At 41.3% G+C, this 21,099-nt stretch overlaps 1 protein-coding gene across 8 annotated transcripts in view; it reads right to left on the reverse strand.

Moving 5' to 3' along the window:
* Positions 1 to 21,099, reverse strand: part of ncam1a (neural cell adhesion molecule 1a) — a 259,248-nt gene that overhangs the window by 51,574 nt on the left and 186,575 nt on the right. For 5 of the 8 annotated variants that reach the window (XM_036524999.1, XM_036524998.1, XM_036524997.1 and 2 more), the window contains exons 7-11: positions 19,937 to 20,097; positions 19,422 to 19,564; positions 12,437 to 12,466; positions 5,416 to 5,566; positions 208 to 392 (exon numbers count right to left, since the gene is read on the reverse strand). In XM_036524999.1, coding sequence (XP_036380892.1) covers positions 208 to 392; positions 5,416 to 5,566; positions 12,437 to 12,466; positions 19,422 to 19,564; positions 19,937 to 20,097 — 670 coding nt within the window. The remainder of the gene's footprint in view (positions 1 to 207; positions 393 to 5,415; positions 5,567 to 12,436; positions 12,467 to 19,421; positions 19,565 to 19,936; positions 20,098 to 21,099) is intronic. The other 3 variants (XM_036525000.1, XM_036525002.1, XM_036525005.1) reach the window with 1 other exon arrangement.

Genomic DNA, 21,099 nt, shown 5'->3' on the forward strand with positions numbered 1-21,099 from the left:
AAGTGTATAAGCTCCTTATTAGAAGTGTGGCGCTCTGCCAGCATATCTTAAAAAGGTCCAGTCGTAAACGTGAGTTAAATTAAACTGCTGTATAACAGACTGTTGGATTTAACATTCTGTTCAGTCAAAGTCACTATCTGTGGAAGTGCACTTGTTCTGGGAGGTGGGCTGGCTGGTAGGTGTGTCAGACAAGCGACCACGCCATACCTCGAGGTAGCTCACAGCAGGGGTGTTGAAGATTTTGACGCTCGTGATGTTGGGGCTGGGCAGCTGCTGGCCCTCACGGAACCAGACCACAGTAGCTCCCGGGTGGGCCAGAACCTCGCAGCTGATGTTGGCCGGGTTCCCCTCCCAGGTGTAAACTGCCACAGAGCCCTGAATCTTGGGAGCATCTGCAATGGCAGAGAACCATCAGGCTGGGTCTGTTATTGCACCTCACCCTAACAGTTATCTTTACCAACACTAAGATAACCATGCTATCTTTATTTAACCAAAGAGGCCTGGAAAGCAAGCTCAGCATAGACAATCAACAACAACTGTGCAGACAAATCATGAGACATACAACAATGAAATGATAGCAGCAGACATCCTGTGACATGAGGGTAGTGCACACATATTGGCAACCAGCTTAAAAAAGAGAAATACAGCATACAGTTTTCTCCATCTACATGCATCATGTGTATCATTTAAAAGGGATTTACATTAATACGCTAATATACTAGTATATAATATACTCAATATATCTGTACTGTTACTACAAAAACATCTTTCATATAGAACATTCAGTGTGAAATTAAAAATATACTACTACATATATTATATAAAACATATATAATAAAACCTCTTTTAAATAAACATGTATTACTTTTTGTGAGGCACTTTTTGGCAATTTGTGATTGGCATGTAGGACATGTAAAACTATAAAACAGGAACAATGTCAAGGCAAACAATAAAAAAACTTAATTGCCCTTCGGGCAACCACACTACTGTTCTCGTGTGGGTTATCATATTAGTGTGGTTACCCAAAGATAGGATTTTAGAGCGTGGGCTGAAGGCGTAGCGTATGTTACGAATGCTATCTCTGCGAATTCTGGCCCTACACGCATAATACATAATAATACTTCAGAATAGAGGTACACTTCTGTAGATTTTCACGTCTTCGATTCATGATGATGAGCGATTTTTGAACTATGAGCTGAAATTGTTGCCAAGTTCAGCCTCTGCTCTAAGTCATGTAAACACATTCCTTTGTCAAAGGGAGCTCACAGCCTCAGACACAGAGAGAGGACGGAGACGGCACATGGTAACTCGAATAGCACGTATGCTCAATAATGCACACAGGCAACATCACATCACATTTTCTTCAAAAAATACACACAAAGCTAGTTATTATTATTTATTCTTTTAGGTTTAATGCAGCCTAAACTGCTCTACAGACACCAAACCAACGCCAAATCGACCGGTTCATTCATGTTTGTACTTTGATAAATTTGTAGTTGTAGCAATATTTAAAAAAAAAAACAAAAAACTGCCATTTCTCCCTCTTTTCTGGGACTACAGGCATAAATTATACATAAAAATAGAGGAAAATTTGTTCAGATTCTCACAATGTCTTCATCTAAGAGCTCTGGTATCCCCTCACTCTGACCAAATTTGACAATTGACATTTAAATTGCTGCAACAGAGCCAATCAGAGACAGCTGGTGTCAAATGACAGTTGGTTTTGAATTTTGGTTTCTTGGCAACATTCCAAATGTTCTCGTGTTCCTGTGTGGAGTAGTGTTATGAGGCAGACAGCAACTCCTCTTTCACAAACTTTTCAAACTACCATTTCTCCCTCATTTCTGGAACTATAGGCATAAATTATACACTAAACATCTCCACTCTAAGTCACGTGTACACACTGCTCACATTCCAACATTTACATATCTATCAATGGAGCCAATCAGAGACAGCTGGTGTGAAGTTACAGTGCCAGAAACAGAGGGAGGGGGGAGGGAGACAGCAAGTCCAATGCACACAAATTTGCAATTTCACTCCACATTTGACAAAAAAAAGTTTTTTAAACAACCATATCTCTGTGAATTCTGGCTCTACAGGCATAAATTATACGTCAAAATCTAAGTCAGAATCTGAAAACCTGTACAGATTCAGGTTTTTGAGTTATGAGCCAAAATAGTTGCGGAGTTCAGTCGCCGCTTTAACTCACGTGTACACATTCCTTTGTCTCACGGAGCTAGCAGCACCAGGCACAGAGGGAGGGGGAGGGAAACAGCAACTCGAATAGTGCGTATGCTCAATAATGCAAACAAGCAACCACACATCGCATTTCTTCAGGAAATGCACAAAAATCTAGATATGAGATCATTAGAACTCATGAGATTAATACTGTTTTACTGTTCCAGTGCCTGGTATAGTCTCCATCCAGACAACAGAGAAAATTGTTCTTCAACTGTTACACATAACGATGCTTATTTTTCTTACCCATGACTTCACCATTTTCGCACTATGAAGATAAAATGATAATGTAGATTGCTGGAAGCTCTACATCACTTTGAAGAACACTTTGCAATTGCAATCTTCCACTGAGATAAGAGTGGATTTATTTTTTAAGTGCAGTAAAATGAAGTGGTATCTATGAAAGAATGTGCTTTGACAGTACTGTGTAAAAGACTCTGCATACAGGCACCATTCAGTGTTGGAGATCAAAAGGATCCCAAGCGTTCCCACGAACACCTGGAACAAAAGATAGTGCTGTGCCTGTAAGGGATCGATGCTTGATCTGTGTGAAACACTCATGCCATTCCGAGATCCTCCCCTTATCTGGTAGCCACACAGCTTCCAGTCTTTAGGACGCTGTAGAGCTAGCTATCGCTCCATGTGGCCCGGGGTGTGATGCTGCACGGCCTTTGGCAACAGGCGCAGAAAGCCAGGCACTGGATTGATGGCCCCTCCTGAGTCAGAACTTTTTTTGGAGTGCTCTGAAACACCCCCCCCGATAAAGGCACGCTCTGCCTTGAATCTCATCATGAGCTTGCTCTCCGCCATTCCTCTGGGGAAGCCCACATTGAGCCAGTATCACCGCCATTCAATTACGGCCATTCATGGGACGTGCACAATGTTGCATTGATCTCGCTGATGGATTTTCCATTAAGACTAAAAGCCGTGTTGTCATTTGGCTATACAAGTTCGCCTGCTTTGGAACATAAAACACGCTCATGGAAACTCACAACATAGTGGGATTCTGCAGAATTGCACTATACAGTTAATCTGACTGTCTTTCATCTTTTCATTTTGCACCTGAACTAAGGTCAGTGCGATGTAATCATCTCATTTGGATTTATCCACGGCGGACTAGCAGCTCTGCTGAAAACAAAACTCCCTTTATTATTCTAATTACTCAATCTCTTTCCAAGCACTGAACTCATAACCTGATTACTCATAACCCAGACTCCTTCTAATTGCAAGTCTAAACAATTTTATCAAATGTTGCATTATGATGTTATCTAGTGTTACATTGCAGATTGCTCGTTTTGGGGGAAAAGCAAATTAATCTAATTACGCTTTTGCTCGTTTTGGGGGAAAAGTAAATTAATCCAATTACGCTTTTGTTATCTGACGTATGCACCCCTCCCACTCCATTTTCAAAGTATGTTTTCTGCAGAACATGATTAAATACAAGCTTATTCTAAATTCACTATGGATCTTGCTGATGGTAATGTTGCATGCACAGTGCTATACAAGCACACAGAAGGGTGTATAATCTAGTAAAACAAAGGCTTGTGGTCAGAAATTTGTTTCTCTTTCAACTCAATCACAACAATCACCATCTCTTCTCTTTGGGCAGGAAATTCAGTTCTTTTCATCAAACATCATAGCATTTTCAGTGAGAATTAAAAATCTGGAATGATCACAGCAATAACATCTAGCCATATCTGAAGCCTGCGGTTAGTGAGCTCCTAATGGCTGTGGCTGTGTTATTGAATTATCTTAGAGGAGGTGAGTTTTTGTCCACTGTAAAAAGCTTTATTTTTCACTGAATGAACACTTCAAGGTGCTTTTGTGGAATCAGACATTTACAAGACGTAGATCTGCTTCCGTAAGAGGTTTCAGAGTACAGATCATGTATGTATCACTCGCCACAGTTGACCAGCCCCAAATCCAGTGGGATGAGGGTTCATGCTCCTTGAATTTTAGTTTTGCTGAAGCCCATGATAAATCTGATCCACAAGGATGGAACAAATGACCCTATCTTTATACACATAAGGCTGTTCTCTGAAATAAGATCATCAGTTTTGTCAGTATTCCACCCCCCTAGCTGTGGTTTTTTTGCTTTTCCCTGTTCATGTGCTTTTGTTTTTCTTGTGTTCTAGCCCTCCCCCGCTCCCCACCCGGTCTCCACCCACCTGATTGCCTACACACCTGCTTCCCATCCCGTCGTCACCCCTGCCCTATATCTTCCCTACGTATCTCTGGCTTGTTGCTAGTCCGTAGCAGTGTGTGTTCTCACCTGTTTTGTCCCCGCCATTTCTCGTTCTCTGTGCTGTTCCTGTATTTCCGACCTTGCCAGTACTTTGACCTGATTCCTGCCTGCCGCTCTGCCCTGATTGCCCGATATTCTGCTTGCCCGGTTCTCGACCCTGCCTGCTCCTGTTCCTGATCCTGGATCTGCCAACAGACTGCTTTTCTGGTTTCGACCCTGCCTGTTTAGTGTTTACGATCTTCCCTATAAATAAACCCATCTGGAACCCGAAGCTCCTGTGGTCTGCGACTGAGTCCTTGCCTGAGCCGTGACAAGTTTACCCTGCACTTTTTTTTTTCATTTTCCCCCTTCACTAAACTTTAGTAGTTCCCAAATCTGTGTTTAACCTTGTCACCACAACTACTGAGCCCACATAGAGGCACAGAGCAAGGTGCATCCAATTCTACGGTACACATGCCCTCCTACCAGGCCTATGGTTTACACACATCTGGAGGATGGCATCCTCCTCAGAAGGCCAAGCGAGTCCCAGGATTTCCATTGAGCAATGAGGGAACACTGGCTGACCCACCCGCCCCTATCCCTGGTGGAATGAGGCTAATTTGTTCGAAGTGGGCTCCTGGTCATTGTTGGCTAACGATGTGGTCGATTTTGAGCCTAGCCCATAGGGCTTGGCGACCTTGTGATAATTTAATATACATCAAATTGAAACCTGATCTGATTTTTTTGGAGAAAGATTGGCAGTTGTTAAAATAACCCCCTGGGGGGAAGTGTTTAGTTGGTCGTATGAAGCACACACCAAACCAAGGCTGACCTATAAATGCAGTGTGTGTTTGTGCAGCCGAAATGCTTGTTTCCTTCCAGAACTGTCCCTTAAAGGTGCTTTTTAAGTCAGCTATGAGATGAAGAAAGGGTGTGTTGGGGGGGAACCTTACAGCGTACTTCCAGGTACATGGCCTGAGAGTCAAATCCGATGGAGTTGCGGGCGGTGCAGAGGTACTGGCCGGCATCAGTGAACTGGACGTACTTCAGCGTGAGCGAGGACACACGGGCATCGCTCCGCACCACCACATTTCCGTCCAAACTCTGGAGGGAGGGAGGGAGAGACAGAGGGGGATGAGAAAGCTGGCAACATCCTCACTTGAGATAAATAACAAAATCATAACATATTCGGTAACACGCTATATAAAACTAGTGACTCGAGGTAAAGTCGGACACTCAACTGAAGACACATCACAAAGTGTTCTAATTTATCTCCACTACGGAATTCTACACGTTTCGTCCCAGCTGGCATAAAGTAGCCAAGCCAGAGAGTGCACTGCAGACACCAACACATAAAACAGAGGATAAGAGAATAACTGAACAATGGACTGAACAAAGGAAATATCACAGTTCCTAAACAGACAAACAGCTACAGGGAACACAACAAAGAAGCACATATCACACAATTATCTTCACAAAGAGAAGAACTGAGCCAGTGAACTGTTACATAACAACCATGTACAATAATATGGAGATTTTGTGTTTGTGTTAGTAATTACATAAATATAACTCCATTCCCAATTAACTACATTAAGATCAATTAATTTACCACATATTTTACAGGTACATACATTAACAATGGGATTTTATCATAATAATTCTTACTATTATAATACAGATCATTTTGAATGTAAAGTTAACTTACTAAGAAAATTGCCAACTACAGTTTTCACAAGAGCCTCAAATCAGAGGAGGTGACATTTGATTGTGGTATGGAATGCTGTTAGAAGTATTCCCTACCTTCTGATACTCTATAGTTTGTCATGCTTGAATAATGCATGCCAATCAAAGGTTTCTAAAGTCAAAGTCATTTGTTATGTAAGCCTGCCCACTCTGTCTCCCAGTCTTATGGACATTTTTGTATTTGCCCTACATGTGTAAAGTGCACTGAATTTTTAAAGAGGAATTCAAACTGCTCAATCCCATATCTTGTTTCTATTGCTCTGGGTCTGGCAGTCTCTGCAGAGGAGCATGGCATATCAAGCCCTTTGGGATTATTATTGTTATTATTATTTAGCTTCTTACCCATAGACAGGGCAAATGACATACCTTTCACATATTATGCTATTGTTTAACACAGCTTTAATAAATTTACTGATGGAATTCAGACCACCTTACTCAAGGGCAAAGCAACAGTTTCCTATGACAGAACAAAACCTGTCATCTTTATGATCACAACCCTACATCTGTAACCACCCTGCCATGCTACCTCCTACTGTACAAGAGACAGCCCCAGCCTACTAACCTTGGCTTGTGCACATGGCTTGTTCATTGCTGGAAAAACAATAGAAAACCTAAAGTAAGGAGGAAAAATGCTAGTCTTCCTTTTCTCCACTGTCTACCTCTTACGGCAGTCTTCTACCCAAGCACACTGTAACTCACTTTCCCCTTTTTTGTAGTTTTACTGTAGGGTTTATTGTGGTACATGTATGTGTGGCACTTGTGTATTTCTTGAAACATGTATGCATTAGTTAGCACAGCACTGTTTAAGGAAATGATTCTGGATGTAGTCAGTTGTGTCCTGTATGTAAAGACCAAAAAGGTTTCATGCAACATTGCCAGATGTGCTTTGTAGCTGTTTTGTGAAGTCACTCAGGATCAGAGTGCTTCGCAAATGACAACATGTTAATGTATGACAGAGACAATTATTTTTTATTATTTCTTTATAGCATACTAAAATTAATTATTATTGCTGAGTAACTGAGGGGTAAATTGGTCCCTTGTGATCCCACATGCAAACATACACACACATACAATACACCCACACAACTAATAATCCAGCACAATTTATTTATCTGAAAGCCCTGCCTCTCAAACAACAGGAGATTAAAGCATCTTTGAAGCTTCTTTAGGAGTGAATCTGAATTGAAACTATGCAGGAAAATTATTCTTAACCAGAACATTAGACCTTTGATGATTCGTGTACATACTGTTCTGAGGTCAAAGAGGTAGTTTAGGAAAGTCTTGTAATTTTCAAAGAATCAAAAGACAAGAAAGGGAAATATTTGATTCTTAAACATGAAAGCAAATACATAAATATTTTATATATTGGTAATGCAATGTCCCTTGCAATTAGCAATATGAGCACACTAGCACAAATGCTTTAAGCTGACGAGGGGCCAGACAGGCAAGAATTAAACAGTAATAACAGTGATAATAACAAAGGCTGTCCTCAGAGACCTCACCAAAACCCTGAGCTCAATCTCACTAATGACACTTTGATGTCCTGATAAACAGTGAGATTAATTACGTGTGCAGGACTCAATGGGTTATCGCAACCTATTTTAATCATTACACATTGCCTCTTCCCTGATACATCTGATGGATTTATCAGTCAGGCCAGCTGACAGCCTATTTTTCAGCATATTAAAGAATAAATATGTCAACATCAGACATGGGATTCTTACACGTTAAACATGCTGAATATAATTACAAGCATTCACCTGCATGCAGACAACTTGTGATTAGCCAATGCATTGTTGGAGAAACTACTGTCTGTATGTAAACCCTATTGCCACCCCTTGCATTCACATACATAAACAGAGCTGAATACTGACAGAGATTACATTGACTACTTAAATGTGTGGACTCTGTAACTCATGGGGTGTTGACCCCCAGACAACTGCTGTGGGTTAGTGGTTCTACACTGTTTGAAGTTCAGATCCAAGATGATTAAAGATGATGATCGAAGATTTGGATCAGTGGCTCCGTGCTGTATGGGATGTAAGACTCCCTGATTACAGAGGTGGACTGATGACTGTGGGCTGTTTTTATGTTTACGAAAAAGCTTAAAATGTTCTTAGTAATTGAGATAAACACCACGCCTAGCTTTGTTTGCTGCTGTGTCTTTGTTATTTGCGATCTAGGCCACCAGCCTTGACCTGTGTGTGCGTGTGTGTGAGCATGTGCTTGCCTCCACACTAGTTCATTAGAGGGTCGATTTATGACAGTTTAAAATGCTGAGTCAGAGAACTGTGGGGGAGTGTCGGCATTACCACACATCTCCATCATCCTTGTCATTCACGCAGACAGCGCTCAGAGCCCTATCTCCTTGCTTTTGTTCTTTAGCCCAAGGTCTTATGAATAGCTCTGCAGTGACCCTCATTAGCTGGTGTTCCGAGTTCACCAGAATGGCATGTCTAATGCAGGCAAATCAGGACTTTGTGAAGTACATGCTTACATAATTCAGAGCCCATTCACTCACTTATTCAAGGCCATTTATCACAGCTCCCACTGTTCAGGGACATAGAACTGCCCGTCTCCACAATGAATATATTATAGGGCTATTCCACTTCACTGCCACATCAATGCTGCATACCTAATGTATCTACAGGATGTTTAGTGGTAGAGCTTGTTTCATTTTTTTCATCTGAAAATGAATGAAGAGGTCTGGATTGGTCACCGATGGTGAAAAGCCATAGCAGCTCAATTCACTCCACGCAACTAATGAACTGTTTCACTAAACCTAGTCTGGCAGGAATTATGCTGATGCCAATGTTCAGTTAAATTCCACTCAGTCCAGATCACACCCAAAATTATAATGCGTGGATTCACTCCACTTCCCCTCTCTGCATGCTGTCCTGTTCTGGGCACTGGGCCTTTTTGTTCAAGGGTGAGTGCACCATCCATTGATCAGCTGGACTTGCCTACTTCTCCCCTCTATAAAAAAAGACACTACGTAGCATCTTCGACAGCACTTAATCTGTGTTGTACTTGACGGTCAATGAGAATTTTGTTTATTGCAGGAAAGAAGGTGTGGAGCTTTGAAATGAAATCAATCCGGTAACTCAATTTAGGGCGCGAGGGCTTAGTCACGACCCGTGAAGCTGCGAGTGCTAAATAACAGTCAGGCTCCCAGACTGTAAATTCCATTCCGATAGCGACTCCCACTATCGGTCGAGCGTTAGTATGCAGCACCAGTCCTCCGCCTGTTCCTCTCCTCCGCATGGTAATTGACATTAAGCTGCACATTCAGGGCCAGTCTCATTACATGTGCTCCTGAGAGGAAGAGAAATGTCACATATACACACCCCTGTTTGCTGGAGCATCTTTCAAAGTTTAATGCAAAGCCGAGCCACAGCTCATGTCAAAGACACCTCAGCCCACATCTTCCGCTATTGTTAAATATTGAGCAAGGGACAGAGAGCAGGAGAGCGGGAGAGCGAGAGAACAAGATAGAGAGAGAGAGAGAGAGAGAAAGAGAGAGAGAGAGAGAGAGAGAGAGAGAGAGAGAGAGAGAGAGAGAGAGAGAGAGAGAGAGAGAGAGAGAGATGGCAACAGAGATATAACGGAGAGCTCTTTGCGAGAGGATGATGACGGCATTCAGCGATATTGCAACTGTGTATTTGTGCATCTTATCTTCTCTGTAAAAAACAGTAAAGAAAAGCGGAGGTGTCTTGTTCTGCCAGGCCGTTTCCTGCTCTGTTTGCTGCGAGGTGAGGGCTGACTTGCTGAGCCAGAGAGGAGGACAGACGTGTAGCCATCTATGGCCATCTAAGACAGGCTGCTGCTCCTCCATCTCCTCCTCCAACCCCAAGCCCAGAATTCCAGACATGAGTATCACATTATGGTACTGATGCTACTCTTATGGTGCAATGGCCAACACATTACTTCAAACCCACAAGCAGTCCTGACATGTGATGTTCAAAAACCAGAGAAAGCCCAAGAACCAACTCCTACAGCTCAGGTCCTGAATCACAGACATTTACAAACGCCAGACCAAAGTTCCAAAGGTATAACTGAGACCTAGGTCAATACATCCAGTTCTCTACCACAGCCCTGCACTAACTGTTATCATAAGGGGTATGAAGAATGAATGTACAGATGGCCCCAGGCCAACGTGTGCATGTAGACTGGATTCACGCCATCTGTTTTCTGAAGAAGAAATTGCAAACCGTGCGGCTGTGTGAGAAACTCACAATTCCTTTCATTCCATTTGCCATAATTACAGATTCAAATGGGAAAGTATGTAGGGATTGCATTTATAAACACTGAATGGACAGCATGTGCTGCACAGAACTGTACTGTATGGTACAGTGTAGTGAGGTCACCATCTGCAATACATCTTTTTAAAGGCTCAAAATCCTCTACATTTTCCAAATTTTGCTCTTAAATGAATGTGAGTGCACAATCATCTGGCATGAGGAATGCATCATGGCGTTGTTTTAATTCAGCAACCTGAAAATCTACTGAGAAACCCAACAGTCTATTTTACAGACTTCCATAATTTATCCCGTAGGAATGTAGGCATATGTACCATCTCACATATGCTACATCCTGTTCACTTTGTTGCAGTTAGAAGGTTACACACTTCATAACTACACTTGTTACAACTGTAATTTTACAGTAGACTTAGAACAATGTTTATCTTATTGACACTGCATGAACACATGTGTAGATGTATGCATACATCTCAACAACATCCTATAAAATTAATATATTGATAACACTGTAGCAGCATCCATTTTAATCAATGGCAAAGTAACTTGAGATGTGATTTCATGTCTAAACAAGCACAAATCCTTTGCCATCATAACTGTAATCAATCCTGATATTATTGCTTATTGCAATTTAATTTGATTCTACTGGCTAAACAGACAGAAGCGTGTTAACACAAATGATAGCCTCAAAGCAGAGTTCCAGTTTGGCCATCTACAGTTTGTCTGATTATGTTAGTCTTCTCCTGGGGTACAGCTATGCTGGCCTGGGTGGTTCCAAAGCAGAGCTACAATGGGAGTGCTGGCTCTCTCCTGCTCCAGGGGTGCTGAGTCCAATCCTCTGAGACACCACCTTCACCTTACACTCACCCTCAGACAACAGATCTAGCAAACACACAATCCAAATTCAAAATATCTGCAATGCAGATGTCCTTAACTGTACATAGCACAATTAAACAAGCAGCATTTTTCAAATTACCTACACAATATCATGAATTCAATGATCACTGAATGTCATCAGTGACATTAGCCATGATGACAATCTTGTGTAAATCATAAAACAGTGCAACACGTAATATTAACACTGCTAATATTTTTACATTGAAAATGAACAATATAGCACATTGCTGTTAGAGTTCAACTTAGCCTGACATTAATCTAACTGAAATGTGTTTTGCTGTTAAGTAACAAATTAAAACATGATTGTCAGGACTGCGGCTTCTTAGCCGGGTTTGTTTTTGTTTTTGTTTTTCCTGTCCATGTGCTTTTGTTTTTCCCTGTGTTCCTGCCCTGCCCTGCTCCCTGCCCTGTCTCCACCTGCCTACCTGCACACCTGAATCCCTGTCATCTGCCTTGCCCTATATATTCCCCGTTTGTTTCATGTCTCGTCGCTAGTTTGTCTTAGTTCATCTGTTGCGCTACAAGCCATTTGTCCTGTTTTGCCTGCCTGCCTGTTTTGTTGAATCTTTGCCCGTTTTCTTGACTTCGACTTTGGATCTGTTTTTGGTTTTGTTTGCTGTGCTCTTCTGGATTGTGACTTCGCCTGTTTTTTGACCTTGATTCCTGGACTGCGTTTGGCTTTATTAAACTACCTTGTGCATCCTGCCTCCCTGTCTGCGCCTGACTCCCTGCCTGAGCCCTGACAATGATTTACATGTTTCTTGGTTTCATAAGCAACATATTTCATAGAGTTAATCCTATGAAATGTTGTTTCATGATGTTGTTTACATGTATTGAAAATTATTTTCAACAGACCTAACATAACTGACAATGTTGCCTGCAAAAGTAATATTATTGAACTTACTTAAAAGTAAGGGAAACTTGCATTGCTGGCAGTCTGAACAGAGGTCTAACTATTAGGGTAGGCCCTTTGCACCATGGCACCCGGGCAAGAGGAAGCTAGCACTCCCCCTCTACCTTCCACACGGATGTTCTAACATTAGTAACTACAGTCTGGCTACGTGTTTAGTAGCCATACCTTGTGTTTCTCGGGTCGAGTCCAAGAAGCCTGGAGAAAACAGAAAAACAAAACACAACAGAAAAGAATAACAAAAAAAACAACAAAAAACAACTCTTAAAATGAATCCAATGTCACACAGTTAAGACATGCAGTGTACTGACACCCTCATGCATACAATCCACAAACAATGCAGCCTGCTTTTTACCTGGTACAGTCCAGTGACATGAATTCATGTAAAACAGATGCATGAGTTTTTTTGTTTTAAAAAATATGTTAACACTTATAAATACATTTAAGGTTTGCACTGAGACTTAGTTTAAATGTATTGTTTTAACAAAGGAGCTCTTTTTGTTATAATAAACCTGCCATATTATTTCCATTATAAAATATTCCAGTAAAGAGGTTAATGACATTCCATGTAGTGGAAAACAGCTTTGTATTTAAGCGACAAACATGCCTTCAAAAGAGCTTATCCAATTGCCATGTTTCAAGAATGGAGTTACTTATAGTAATATAAGTCTACATTTCATTATGTGTCAGTAATTACTTTCAAATAATATTATCTGTCTGTTTGTATTCTTTTGCATTAGAAAACCATTACTATTACTATTGCTGCAGTTACTGTATAGCATTTTTGAATGTATTATTTCTTCTTTGTTTTATTGCTCAGTCAAAGGGGCATGATGGGGTGACAGGATGTGACAGGGCATGACAGGGCATCTGTTTCCCTCAAATGACAGCTTAGATCATAGAGTAGCATTTGTCTTATGAAACTGAATATTTAACATCTATTGCTGGCCCTAAATTTAGGCTGACTGTGGACTGACACATTTTCTGCAAGTTTAAATGAAACCTGATTCATAACAAACAGCAAACATATAAAAATATAACTGGGGAAGCAAGAACTTAATTTGCTTTCATACATTTATGCACTGGTACTGGTGTTCAGAGCAATGTAGAGTGCAAGACTATCCCGCATCTTCCTCACCCCACAACCTTCTTACTTGTACACAGCAAATTGTTTTTAGTTTACTTAAGACTTCTATAGCTGTGATAGCTGAGATGCACAATCCACAATTTATAAATGTAGAGCTCTCAGCATTACTCCACACCGGTGCTCTTGCTATTGAAAATACATCTATGGGTACACTTTAGTCACAAATTTGATAGGGAACGTGGTTCTCTGTTTGAATTCTGTGGCATTTCAGCACAGCTGCATCTCAGATGACAAGTTGCTACACGGGGAATGGCTCTGCCAAGCAGGCCAAGCTGACAGGTGATTGAAACACCAAATTATACTTTCATTTTCTGTGCACAATGGGAGCCATTTACTAATTTGTCATTAAAGATAACCGATGTTTCATGGAGGAGCAGTGCACTCTCCATGCAGTCTTGGTTCATTAAAAGGTGGGGGGAATGAGCTCTGATCTTTCTATTCTATACTATGTTCTGAAATGGGCACATGGGACTGGACAAGTCATTAGTTTTACAATGTACAACCTTATAACCCAAATTCAATTTGAATATACATTTGAATTCATGCATATTTAAAATATTCCTTGAGATTCATTGCACAAAGTTCCTTTTCCCCACAAATTAACACCTTACTAGTGAAAGGTTTTATTTTTGTCAGAAAATTGTTAATTATACACCTACATTAAAAACGCTCACTTATCAAATGTGATAACCACTGAGAACCATTACTACTTTTGCAGTGACTAGGCACTGATCTACATACTGCTACCTCCTTCAGCCGATTCTGTGTCTAAACATTGCATATTTTCTCATCTTGTCTTTTCAGGTATCATGGGTATGCATACTTATGTGTGTATTTCCAACATTTATCCATAAAACATGGCTGAACACGGAAAATATATTTTTTGAAGTAGTACCAGACATGACTGCATGAAAATCAAGTTCATGACAGTTTTCTTACTAAGGTAATATGCTTTCCAGTTGTGATTTTAATGAAGTAGTGGTGACTTTAATGAAGTCCCCTTTGGAAACAGACACAGTCAGATAAAGGACAGATGACACGCTGTGACAACACAATGTGATGCTAATGTGCAGCTAAAGGGCAGTGACTTTATGTTAGTGCTGGTGGGTTATTCAAGTTAATGCTATCCCCTCTGACTGTTATTGAAGTACACATTCTACACAATGGATCATTCTAACACACTGTATGTTTGATCTTGATGGATTTAATGAATCTGCTGTTGTATCAATTTGAAAAAGAAACAACATCACCTGTAACCGTCTAACATCGGGACTCATATATAAATCTTAAACATTACATTTTAGTGTCTCTAATGTGTGCCCGATTACAGATCACACTGCATTACAAAGTGACATAGTGATCTGGTTTAATTTCACCATGCTGAATGATATGACCTGTCCAACACAGTCAGTGCAAGGTTATTACACCTATATATGCTGTGTTATGTCCATTATATAGTGGATCATTACTGCACAAATTGTGCATTCACAAAGAGCATTTCTTAAACGCATATACAATAAAATATCTATTGTTGAAAGTACAAGGCTGTTTTTCTGCCAGACTGAGATGAAATGAAAGGAACCAATGAGGTCACTGTCATATTTCAGAGCTCATTAAAAACCCCTGCGGTTTTTACACATATACACACATGTACAGCTTGTGAAAGAAAGGGGCTTGAGTTCCAATCATTATGTCTATATATATAAGTACTTATGGACCGCATACCATAAAGACAACAATTACTTGACATAACTGCTTTGATTTGCACTTTCTTTGTTTCTGTAAAAATTACAATGACAAAATTACAAATTACACAAATTAAAAACTTATGAACTGGTAATGAATTTGCTTGGTGTGGTTCAAAGATGTTCTTACTGTTGATGACTATAGCATTATTTTGTAGTAGACTTATTTCAACAGTCTCAAGGCAAATCCAGTCTCAATTATTCTAGAGAAATTTTTCTGGGCACCGTACAATTTAATCCACTTTGTCAGTTTTTGTTAAACAAACCAAAATAAATCTCTAGCTATGGCCTCAATTCAAAATTGCACATCCTCTGAATCCCCATCAACACACTGACCTGCCTAGTGCTGACAGGGGAACTACCCACTCTGTTAGCAAAGCAGGGTGTGCAGGAAGGCCTTGTCAGAACTCCCAGGTAAACGTCTATGACACTGTTTTCAGTTTCCTGTCTTTGTGGGATTTTGCCTTTGTTAACATTTTTGTAAAGTTATTGATACACAGAGCAGGACATCACATTTTAGCTGAAAAATGCACTCCATTTGTCTTAAAGCAATGGAAGCTACTACTTTGTTGAACCACTAAATGCCCATACAGAGATAGGATGAAACAAGGCAGGCATGAGAATGTAATATATCAGCTACTAACTAAGTAAAAATGTAACAAAACATTATTTTTGGTTACATCTGATTACATGACCAAAGTTTTTTACACCCTGATAAGGCAAAGCACCTGTCCGCTTCTTTTAAAGGGCAGCTTCACATAAAGTTACACATTTCGGTTTCTAAGCTTGAAATGTACTGAAGCACGTTGAGATGACATTCACTGCTTATTTTCTGTCGACTGGTTTGTGTTATGCAACACTGCCCTTTACCGATTCCGAGTCCAATTTGACCTTTCGCAGGGGAATGCTGCGGCACTTCAGCACAAATTATAACTACGTGAAAAACACAAATGATGTTGAGAGGGGTGACGAAGCCTACGGCGCGGCTCAGACTCCAGGCTAACTGAGGAAATCGTGGTGGGGGGGAAGCTCAGCGCCAGTGTGTTGTATGTCTGCAGAGTCCACTGTGGGTGATTTAGAGTTTAAACCCCAGGAACATATCAGCCCATAAAAACTCCCTGGGGGGGGGTGTCTTTAATGACTTTATTACTCATATACATGTACTATCTCCTCTCACATATTTCCATAGGCTCATTTTTATTGCCTTTTGCATGGTGTCAGGACATACATTTTCATTTTCTATATCTCACGTTTTTGTGTTTATATGATTCCCTCTGGAAATAATTCTGTGTAAAGAACTCTGTGACATCTAACTGTAAAGGGTGCTGCACCAAATAAAAGTTGACTGATTGATAGATGCATTCCCACTGACAGGAACTGCAGGATGGATGTTCACCCTTCTCTGAGCTCTGCCTGAGAAGGGGCCTTATGTGACTTAGCATCAATCCCCCATCATAGAGATATGGGGGGACCGGGGAACGCCATGGTGCCGGGAACCATTCCCCTTGCCCTGTCTAATACCAGATCCAAACATAAAAGGAATGATGACATAAAAATGCAGCTACTTGCGCACACGATATGAGAGAATGAGACAAGAGTGATGAAAGAAGGGGATGAAGACAACCCTAAAAACCCAAAACTACTTAAGAAATAAAAATATCCTTAAATCAAAAAAGTGTGCATATATATTTTTTCTTTCATCGGCACTATGTGCTGAGCCATGCATTCTAGACATGCTTGGGAGCAGCGAGTACAGGTGATGGGGCTACAGTACTTCAACAGTAAAAGGACACACAACTGTAAAGGGTAAGTAGGAGCTGGTGAGAATGTTCTAATCTGTTTCTTTCCACCATCAGCCCCCACTGTCGCCGCTATTGCTCCTGAAGTAAACCCCCATTGGCTCCCAATTCTAATTCTGGCCCTGGATGCAGAGTGAGCTCCTCTCCACACTGCCAGTTAAATCCCCTCTACATGGTGCGACAGACGTCAGAGTCACGGAAGGGTGGGGTAGCGGGTGGCTTCAGAAAACAGGCCTTTCTCGACCGCCGGTCCTGAAACACTTGCCCCCAAACTAGGCATTCGCTGTGACATCCCTCTTCACACTGGAGTGGGAGCCCCAACACCTCATCTGCATTTCTGCAAATATGCTTGAGGACACTCCCACCTTTAGCTCGCCTCCCCTCGGACAGTTTCCAGCCTGTCTGTGTGAGTGACGGCCTGACCCTAATTTGGCATGCTCATTTCGCTGGGTCTGCTCCGACACACATCGATAATGCCGGCGGTGAGAGCACAGGGCATGGTCCGGTTCAGAGGAGCGGAATACTAAAGACCGCCGCGCCTCAAAACAAAGCGCACTGAGACCATGGTCCACTCCCAGCAAATTGATCCTGCTTCAAATACATTGTTATGATAGGTGTTTATATCATTTTACATTCAATGCATGCTCTTTTATAATGACATCCTCCAGTCAGACAGCTGAAATGTGCCCTGATGCCGAAAACAGATCTGTTTTCTGACTTTCACAAAGGTCAGAGCTGTGCCATCTTTAAATGAGCAACTGTTCTTTTTCTGTAAGCAGCCAGACCTTGCGTCAAGTAGTAGACGGAGAGACAATGGATATTACACCACCGCAGCTGCGAGACTGTTTCCAGTGAACCAGCACACCTCTTTTCCATATAAATAGTCTTCCTCCCCCATTCCATCTATTCCACTCATTTCCAATCAGAGCCCTGCTAGTGCTGATGGCAGGTGTATCAAGGTTTCTGATCGAGTGGTCACACAGAGAAATAAAGGGTACAGTGGCATACTCAGGTAGGTGTCAGCAACACATCACACTAAAAACCACATGCAAGATGCAAAGAGTGATAGATTTTTTGAAGAAAAACAGAGCAGTACTTTCTTGACCCTACTCAGAACATACTCCCACATTTTGGAAAATACCAGAGTGCATTTCACATTTATAAAGTGTCCGTGCATTTATCCAAACCAGTTCCTCAAATCATATCCATTGGCAGATTTAAAAAACCCAGAACAGAATAAATACTACCAAGGGCCTTACTGGGCGGGGACATACAGTGGGCAAGTGTCTACTTTTATAGGGTCAGAATTATTTGCTAAAAACTACTTGCATTTCTGTTTCACAGAAACCTTTGCACACTAAGCAGGGAGGGTTAGTATACATGCTGTTAGCAAGATGGAGAACCAGAGGAGTGTAATCAAAAACAGTTAGCAGGGGATGAACTAGAAGTGCCTGAGTCTGGGCGGAGTTTGGTTTTTGTGACCATCTTTTAATTTCTCTCCTTTTTGTGGGAGAGAGGAGATCCAAGATGGCTGAATATTGATCATGGGTGTTGGCAGTTGCCAAAGGCAGCCTCCACTCAAAACACCTTTTGATGAGAGGCAGTGTACTCTGATGGACTCCCAGATTTCGGATTGTCCCTGTGACTTTCAGCTGAACAATGCAGGTACAATTATATCAGGATGCACCCGTGCTGCTGGCATGGTGTTTTCAATATGCTTCATCCCAATCCTCTCGTAACAAAAATGTATGAGATGGGAGAGGTGGGTGCCAGTCGTGTGTTCCAGAGGGACATGGTGACGGTGGCATCATGGGGCTGGAACGTGACAGACCCTGGTGCTGATGGGTTTTCTTTTCACCCCGACCAAAAAAACAGCCTGGTTTCATCTGTACACTTGGGGGAGATGTGTTGTAAGGGTCTGGGCTTTCTTAGTTATCATGCCACATCATTATCACACTAAACTCATGAACCCAGATAAGATCACTACTTTCAAGTCCTTACAGGCTATTGATTTTTTTTTCCTGTACAGTATCATCTCTCTCTTTTGATTCGTTATTGATTGAAAGGTCACGGGAAGCATCTTAATGCAAAACCATGTAATCTCTAGATCACTTACTTAGATTCTATCAGGGTTTTTGTTCAATCTGAATGGATATTTAGGATAAACCAACATAAATATCTTGAAAATGATTTCATTACTGTACCTGTAGACCTGATTTCATACCTGATATATCCTGCTATGAAGCTCCTGTGGAAGGAGAAGCCATGGTATGAAATGATCCTGGAGAGACCACATGGCCGTCTGCAGGATTGATGTCTTAAATTTTTTATATGACTCCACAGCAAACTGTCAGCGTGGGAGTGACTGTACTGCGCAACCCTTCAACAGCGCGACAGAAGCGCTTACACTGACCAGAGCCCCCATCCGCCACAGTGCACCCCAAACCTGCAGCCTGGCGTACCTGCTCTCCCTCGGTGAAGACATGGCGGCCAAAGCTCCAGACGATGCTTGGGGTGGGGTCTCCCGTGGCCTCACACGTAAGGGTGATCAGCTCCTCCAGCTCAGATGCAGTCTGGTTCTCCAGGAAAGTAATTTTGGGTTGCACTGTGAGAACAGACAATTGCAAAAAAAAAAAATACCTCTCACAAGGGGAAATCATATTTTAATTATGGATAATTACTATGTAAATTCACTGTTTATATGTTGTGCAACACTAAATCTCTGCATTTCTTATAAAATCATGTATGCTAAATAATATAACGACACTGTATGTAATGTGTCTTGACAAACATGAAATGAACAGCTGATACATCCTTTTAAAAATAACCAAAAGATGACTACATTTATATTACAATAGAAGAACCCCAAAATCAAAAATACTTTGATGACAAAAAAACAAAAACACTTAAACACTCCCTACGAAAAAACAAAAATGCTGTTTTCGTTTTGTGTTACTGCTTTTACTTGTAGTCTTACCAAATACATTGAGGCTGACTTCCTGCTCCTTCGTCCCTGCCTTGTTCTTGGCAATGCATATGTACTCTCCTGCATCCACTTTCTTCACGTCTTTTATTATCAGCTCAGAGCCATCTTCATTGAGGCTGTACTTATCATTACTTTCAAGGACGACATTATTACTGGAGGACGAGGGAGACAGAGCGAGGGTGGGAGACAGAGAGAGGGGGGGGGTGAAAAACAAGACAAGTAGATGAATTCTGCTGCTTTCACCTTTTTCTTTGCCTTTTTTCTCACCTATTAATCCATTTTTAAAAAGAACAAAAGTCATCACTACTGTACAAAAAGAACTCCTTAACTCATAGGTAATGATTTATATCTGGTATGACAAGCAAAGAAGATCAGAAAATATCATATATTACATAAAATGCATATGAATAGAGGGTATGCACTGACGTCACTTTCCCGCCGGAATATGCCCCCTCAGTCGGACTGAGTGGCAAAACATCCTGCAACATATCTGCCTTTAGTAGGGGAAACTGCGAAAGCGGGAGTAAAACAAACGATTATCTGCTTAAATTAAAGGCAGTTGGACTCGACAGTGATCCTTACAATTTACCAAGGAACCAGTGGTCCATGGACATTGACATGTGGCCAGGACAGGTTTCCTGACATTTATATGTACCTGATTTCGATGCCAGGGAAATAGGCTACTCAAAGCAAACCCTGAAGGCATACAAAAGCCGGGACATTCTAAAACGCTTAACGTGGCTTAATGTTCCAAAACTGCGATCAATGATCACCAAATTTCTCTCGGACATCTCGGATATTGTTAGAAACACGTCCGCCTGTCAAAAAATCAAAACTGAAATCCTAGGAGTTTGGTCGTTATCTCACGTTAAGTGTTTTCCTCTCCATTGACGCCCATTATAAGGAAAAAACTTTATGTGGTTTAATGTCCCAAAACAGCAATCAATGATCACCAAATCTGTCTGACATCTGACATGTCATAAACACTACCTCCTATCAAAAAAGCAAAACTCTCCATAGATTATTAAGGAAAAACGCTTCGTAGCTTAATTTTGCAAAAAGCGATCAACTAACACAAAAGCAAAACTGAGAGGACAGCGCTTAAAGAGTCCTTTAAGAGGACGTCGGCCTGACAACCATATTCCTTGAATTTT

Source organism: Megalops cyprinoides, chromosome 3, assembly GCF_013368585.1.
Source record: "Megalops cyprinoides isolate fMegCyp1 chromosome 3, fMegCyp1.pri, whole genome shotgun sequence".
NCBI classification, from domain to species: Eukaryota; Metazoa; Chordata; class Actinopteri; order Elopiformes; family Megalopidae; genus Megalops; species Megalops cyprinoides.